Source organism: Staurois parvus, unplaced genomic scaffold, assembly GCF_062004578.1.
Source record: "Staurois parvus isolate SC_StPar_1 unplaced genomic scaffold, SC_StPar_1.0 ptg000271l, whole genome shotgun sequence".
Classification (NCBI taxonomy): Eukaryota; Metazoa; Chordata; class Amphibia; order Anura; family Ranidae; genus Staurois; species Staurois parvus.
The window spans coordinates 1-7,500 of record NW_028318067.1 but is presented as its reverse complement, the minus strand read 5'-3'; the positions used below and the strand labels follow the sequence as shown (position 1 = coordinate 7,500).

The following is a 7,500-nucleotide window of genomic DNA, read 5'->3' as shown; positions in this document are numbered from 1 at the left end:
AGCAGGTGGTTGGGCCATGTTTTTTGCAGTGAGCCGGGTCACAATTTTGAGGTGATGAGGAGGAGACATATTGCTTTCTCACCACCTGTTAAATGCCCTCTGCAGATCACTTTTCAGAGGGGCAGCAGTAATAGTGGCACATGTGAATGAGCCCTAAATCAAAAATAATAAGTAATAAATAAATAATAATGTAGGTAATAATACACTGAAAATTCATGAACTCGGAACAGCACACTTGGTGGAAAAGAGGAATTACTGCTGCTTGCATTGCATTAATAAGTTCAATTTTAAAACTATATATAAATATATATATATATATATATATATATATATATATATATATATATAAATTCATAAATTAATTAAAAAAAGAAAAGAAAAAAAGAAAAAGTCCATATAAAAAAAATAAAAAATTAAATCAATTAGAAAAAAAAGAAAATCATATTATTTCTTTTACAAGTTAATACAAAATTATTAAGTCAATTAAAAAAAATAATACAAAATTAATTAGTCACTACAAAATGAATAAAGTAAAAAATAAAAAAAGTTGTTTACAGATTAATACAAAATTAATTGGTCAATAAAAACGGATAAAACAAAAAATCTTTTTTTTTTTTTTTTTTTTTAGAATTTAATACAAAATTAATTAGTCGATTAAAAATGTAATAAAGTAAAAAAAAATGTTTCAAATGAATAAAAAATTATTAATCAATAAAACATTAATAAAGTAAAAAAAATGAGTCAGTAAAAAATCATGTACAAAGTAATACAACATTTATTAGTCAATAAAAAATGAATAAAGCAAAAACATTTTTTTACAAATGAATTACAAAATTAATTTGTCTGTTTTTTTTTTGTTTTTTTACTTTATTTATTTTTACAGACAAATTAATTTTGTAATTAATTTGTAAAAAAATGTTTTTGCTTTCTCCATTTTTTTATTGACTAATAAATGTTGTATTGCTTTGTACATTTTTATTTGTTTTTACTTTATTTTTTACTGACAAATTCATTTTGTAATCCATATGTAAAAAACGTTTTTGCTTTCTTAATTTTTTATTGACTAATAAATGTTGTATTACTTTATACATTTTTTTTAACTTTATTTATTTTTTACTAAGCAATACAACATTAATTAGTCAATAAAAAATTAATAAAGCAAAACTTTTTTTTACAAATTAATTATAAAATGAATTTGTCTGTACATTTTTTTTACTGACAACATGAATTTGTCAGTAAAAAATAAATAAAGTAAAAAAAAAAAAATGTACAGACAAATTTATTTTGTAATTCATTTGTAAAAAATGTCTTTGCTTTCTTCATTTTTTATTGACTAATTAATGTTGTATTACTTTGTACATTGTTTTTTACTTTATTAATTTTTTTTTACTATTATTTACCTTTATTTTTTACTAAGCAATACAACATTAATTAGTCAATAAAAAAAATGAATAAAGCAAAAACCTTTTTTTTACAAATGAATTACAAAATAAATACGTCTCTACATTTTCTTTTACTTTATTAATTTTTTTTTTACTAAGCAATACAACATTAATTAGTCAATAAAAAAAATGAATAAAGCAAAAACCTTTTTTTTACAAATGAATTACAAAATGAATTCGTTGGTAAAAAAAAAAATGAATAAAGTAAAAACACAATGACGAATGAATACCGCATTAATTATTTAATAAAAAATGAATAAAATGACAAAATACTGCATTCATTATTTACAAAAAAATGTATAAAATGACAAAATACCGCATTAATTATTTAATTAAAAAAATAATAAAATGACAAAATACTGCATTAATTCTTTAATAAAAATGAATAAAATGACAAAATACCGCATTAATTATTGAATAAAAAAATTAATAAAAGTACAAAAATGAATAACGCATTAATTATTGAATAAAAAAATTAATAAAAGTACAAAATGAATACCGCATTAATTATTGCATAAAAAAATTAATAAAATGCCAAAATACTGCATTCATTATTTAATAAAAAAAATAATAAAATGACAAAATGAATACCGCATTAATTATGTAATAAAAAAATGAATACAGTAAAAACATTTTTTTATGAATACAAAATTAATTTCTTGAATAAAAAATTAAAAAAATGAACAAAAAAAAATCAATTAAAAAAAATAATTTTTTTTTTTTTTTTTTTAACAAATTCATTGTTTGCCTCAAACAGCTTTTCTTTTTTTTTTTTTTTTGCAATTTAAACAGTTTTTTTTGTAAGCACTTACCACCAGTATGAGCGTCCCCAGGCACTCAGAGAGGGCTTGCCTCAGCAGTTTGTTCCTGATCCGTAGCATAGCGTTCATGCTGTTGATAAATTCCTTCTGGCGGCCCATGGTGCGGTGTGTCCCTGGACAGGAGAGGAGATGCTGGAGTGTCGGTGTGCGGGGATCATGTAGTGGAGATGTGTGTGAGGTTTATAAATTTAGTGACAGCCACCTCCCATAGACTGAGCCCTGACACTCCTCTCCCCACCCAGCCTGACTCTCCTCCATACTCGTCTGGAAGGTTTCCCAGAGATCACTTGTTGGGTTCTGGAATCATCGGGATCCCTGAGATGATGAAATAAATCCGCGCTCCGCCCGGCTGACAGGCACTCCGGGATATTCGTTGTCTCAGCTTTTGTTACAAAGTAGCTTTTTTAATTTTTTTAATTTTTTTTTTTTAATGTTTGTTTACATAAGTATTGACATTATCTGCCCCCCCCCCCCCGCTCTGCTGCCCCTCCTGCCCACCCCTTGTCCCGGCCCTGCCAATGATCGAGAATCGCTAGGATGGCCGCCAATGATCTCAGCAATCTGTAGCCAATCACAGATCTGGAAACTAGAGCCTTGGGCACCGGGTTTAAAGTAGCACTCCAGGCACAAAATCTTGCATTGACATCTATCCTCCCTGCTTTGTGTGCAGCAAATGCCTTTGCAAACCCAGCTATGACCTTGTAAAAGTAGCAGTGACGAATTCATTTCGTAATTCATTTGTAAAAAAATGTTTTTGCTTTATTCATTTTTTATTGACTAATAATGTTGTCTTAGTTAGTAAAACAAAATTAATAAAGTAAAAAGAAATGTACAGAAGTATTTATTTTGTAATTCATTTGTAAAAAAATGTTTTTGCTTTATTCATTTTTTTTGACTAATAATGATGTATTACTTAGTAAAAAAAAAATTAATAAAGTAAAAAAAATGTACAAAGTAATACAACATTAATTAGTCAATAAAAAATGAATAAAGCAAAAACCTTTTTTTTACAAATGAATTACAAAATGAATTTGTCTGTACATTTTTCTTTTTTACTTACAAAATGAATTTTTCAGTAAAAAATAAAGAAAAAAAAATTGTACAGACGTATTTATTTTGTAATTCCTTTGTAAAGAAATGTTTTTGCTTTATTCATTTTTTATTGACTAATTAATGTTGTATTACTTTGTACATATTTTTTTACTTTATTAATTTTTTTTTACTAAGTAAGACAACATTATTAGTCAATAAAAAATGAATAAAGCAAAAACATTTTTTTACAAAGGAATTACAAAATAAATACGTCTGTACATTTTTTTTTACTTTAATGTTGTATTGCTTAGTAAAAAATAAATTAAGTAAAAAAAAAATGTACAGACGTATTTATTTTGTAATTCCTTTGTAAAAAAATGTTTTTGCTTTATTCATTTTTTATTGACTAATAATGATGTATTACTTCGTAAAAAAAAAATTAATAAAGTAAAAAAAATGTACAAAGTAATACAACATTAATTAGTCAATAAAAAATGAATAAAGCAAACATTTTTTTACAAATGAATTACAAAATAAATACGTCTGTACAATTTTTTTTACTTTATTTATTTTTTACTGACAAATTCATTTCGTAAGTAAAAAAGAAAAATGTACAGACAAATTCATTTTGTAATTCATTTGTAAAAAAAAAGGTTTTTGCTTTATTCAGTTTTTTATTGACTAATTAATGTTGTATTACTTTGTACATTTTTTTTACTTTATTAATTTTTTTTTTTACTAAGTAATACATCATTATTAGTCAATAAAAAATGAATAAAGCAAAAACATTTTTTTACAAAGGAATTACAAAATAAATACGTCTGTACATTTTTTTTTTTACTTATTTTGTTTTTTACTAAGCAATACAACATTAAAGTAAAAAAAAAAATGTACAGACTATTTATTTTGTAATTCATTTGTAAAAAAATGTTTTTGCTTTATTCATTTTTTATTGACTAATAATGTTGTATTACTTAGTAAAAAAAAAATTAATAAAGTAAAAAACAATGTACAAAGTAATACAACATTAATTAGTCAATAAAAAATGAATAAAGCAAAAACATTTTTTTACAAATGAATTACAAAATAAATACGTCTGTACATTTTTTTTTTTACTTTATTTATTTTTTACTAAGCAATACAACATTAATTAGTCAATAAAAAAAATGAATAAAGCAAAAACATTTTTTTACAAATGAATTACAAAATAAATATGTTTTTTTTTACTTTATTTATTTTTTACTGACAAATTAATTTTGTAAGTAAAAAAGAAAAATGTACAGACGAATTCATTTTGTAATTCATTTGTAAAAAAAAAGGTTTTTGCTTTATTAATTTTTTTTATTGACTAATTAATGTTGTACTGCTTAGTAAAAAATTAATTAAGTAAAAAAAAAATGTACAGACGGATTTATTTTGTAATTCATTTGTAAAAAATGTTTTTGCTTTATTAATTTTTTATTGACTAATAATGTTGTATTACTTAGTAAAAAAAAAAATTAATAAAGTAAAAAAAATGTACAAAGTAATACAACATTAATTAGTCAATAAAAAATGAATAAAGCAAAAACATTTTTTTTTACAAATAAATTACAAAATGAATGCCAGTAAAAAAATTAATAAAGTAAAAAAAAGTACAGACTAATTAGTTTTATTTATTTTGTAACTTTATTAAATGTTTTATTGATTAATAATTTTGCATTAATTTTAATTTTTTTTTTACTTTATTAAATTATTTTTTTGCAGAGAGCCGGGCTGTATGAGGGGCCTAGGAGGCTCCACCCACTACAGGTTGCCTGCAGGAAAACACAGGAGGGGGCAGAGACAAGACCAGCCACCCTGCACAAGGAGAGAGAGCAACAGTGACTGGTGGTTCCACCCACTACAGCCTGCCTGCAGAAATACTACAGGAGGGGGCGGAGACAAGACCAGCCACCCTGCACAAGGAGAGAGAGCAACAGTGACTGGTGGCTCCACCCACTACAGCCTGCCTGCAGAAAAACTACAGGCGGGGGCGCGGAGATAAGACCAGTCACCCTGCAAGTTGGACCCTTCCTGATTGGATACAAATGAGTTCTTTAGATTTGTCTTCATGTTACAAGATTGTACAATCAGATTGTATAGTGTGTGGCCAGCTTCAGATTATACGGTCAGATTGTTTACAAATTAAAAAAGATTTGTAAGATTTATTCTCCTTTCCTGTTTCAGAATTTAGGATTTTTCATCACGCTCACAGCGCACTCCCAACACAGTGACTGAGCTGTCAACGACAGCTCTTTGTCTCTGCTAAAGATTGGTAGCCAGCAGGACCGACTCCTGATTGTGTGAACACTGTGACAGCCAATCACAGTAGTCATGAGATCAGCCAATCCTTCCTGCCCTCCCCTCTGGTGTGAAGACCAAGGTTAAAGGGATGTTGGGGCTGGGTGGATGGGGTTTAGAGACCCTTCCCTTCTTGTGATAGTCTTCCTGGGACTTTCTGCTAATGGAATGTAATCATCAACTGATCAGCAGATTGCACAGCTAAACCCTGCAGCAGAGAAGAGCATGCACGTCTAAAGGGATAAGTAAATAAATGTTTCATATACAATTGGTATTGTGAAAGATCAGTACATAGTCCAATAAATGAATGAATAAATACGGAGATCTGACCCTGTTAAAGGGATGCTCGGGCTGGGTGGATGGTAAAGATCGCTAGCCAGCAGGACCGACTCCTGATCGTGTGAACACTGTGACAGCCAATCACAGTAGTCATGAGATCAGCCAATCCTTCCTGACCCCCCGTTGTGAAGACCCCGTTTAAGGGATGCTGGGGCTGGGTGGATGGGGTTTAGAGACCCTACCCTTATTGTTATAGTCTTCCTGGGACTTTCTGCTGATAGAGTGTAATCATCAACTAATCAGCAGATTGCACAGCTAAACGCCAAAGCATCGAAGAGCATGCACGTCTAAAGGGATTGTCAGGGATCCGGGTATGACCAGAAATGTGTGGACTGACACAGGGAAGTAACAGGCTTCAGGAATGATATAATAATATAATTTATTATTAACTACCCAAATATACAAAACTCAGTTAATAAACCAACCTTCCACTAATCTTAGTATGTGCAGGAACACAGGCGCAGTCAGGGCTGGAGAGGTGGAAGGGTCAGGCCGGCCATATGGTTCTGTTAACGACCGTCTGGTGATACCCCTAGCAGTCCTCAGGACAGGATTCCCCAGGGCGCAGAGTCTAAGTCCCAGTCTGCCTATTCACCAGGGCCCCTGATGGTGGGGATGGACTTGACAGGAACCAGGTCGTTCCAAACAGTCCCTAGTGGGCAAAATGTTCCACCGCCCAGGTCAGGTAACTGGCTGGATATCTTACTGCCGGAGTCAACCGGCTGGCTGGGTTTCCTGCTGGCAGACTTCTCTTTATGTAGGGGAACCCAGAAAGGCAGGTCGCTGGACACAGGATTTCCAGGAGCAGGCTGGGAATCAGTTATTGGCCAGTTTAGCTGGACATCAGGGGCTGGCACATCAGGCTGCGCAGCGGGCGGAGGCACATCAGGCTGCGCAGCGGGCGGAGGCACGTCAGGCTGGGCAGCGGGCGGAGGCACGTCAGGCTGCGCAGCGGGCGGAGGCACGTCAGGCTGGGCAGCGGGCGGAGGCACGTCAGGCTGCGCAGCGGGCGGAGGCACGTCAGGCTGCGCAGCGGGCGGAGGCACGTCAGGCTGGGCAGCGGGCGGAGGCACATCAGGCTGCGCAGCGGGCGGAGGCACGTCAGGCTGGGCAGCGGGCGGAGGCACGTCAGGCTGGGCAGCGGGCGGAGGCACGACAGCGGGCACCGAGTCATCTGGCAGGACAGCGGGCACCGAGGCACCAAGCTCGATAGCGGGCACCGAGTCATCGGGCAAGTCAGCGGGCACCGAGTTACCGGGCAAGTCAGCGGGCATCGAATCATCGTGCATGTCAGCGGGCACCGAGCCATCTAGCAGAACCACGGGCACCGGGTCACCAAGCTCGACAGTAGGCACCAAGTCATCTGGCACGACAGCAGGCACCGAGTCATCTGGCACGACAGTGGGCACCAAGTCATCTGGCACGACAGCAGGCACCGAGTCATCTGGCATGACAGCGGGCATCAAGTCACCGGGCACGACAGCGGGCACGGAGTCATTGGGCACCAAGTTATCTGGCACGACCGCGGGCACCGAGTCACCGGG

The 7,500-nt window shown here is 33.2% G+C and overlaps 1 protein-coding gene across 1 annotated transcript in view; it reads right to left on the bottom strand.

Annotated features, from left to right (window-relative positions):
* Positions 1 to 2,445, bottom strand: part of AQP3 (aquaporin 3 (Gill blood group)) — a 74,746-nt gene extending 72,301 nt beyond the window's left edge. The window contains exon 1 of the mRNA XM_089681576.1: positions 2,255 to 2,445. Within this exon, the coding sequence (XP_089537702.1) occupies positions 2,255 to 2,362 (108 nt within the window). The 5' untranslated portion in view covers positions 2,363 to 2,445. The remainder of the gene's footprint in view (positions 1 to 2,254) is intronic.
* Positions 2,446 to 7,500: the final 5,055 nt, after the last annotated feature.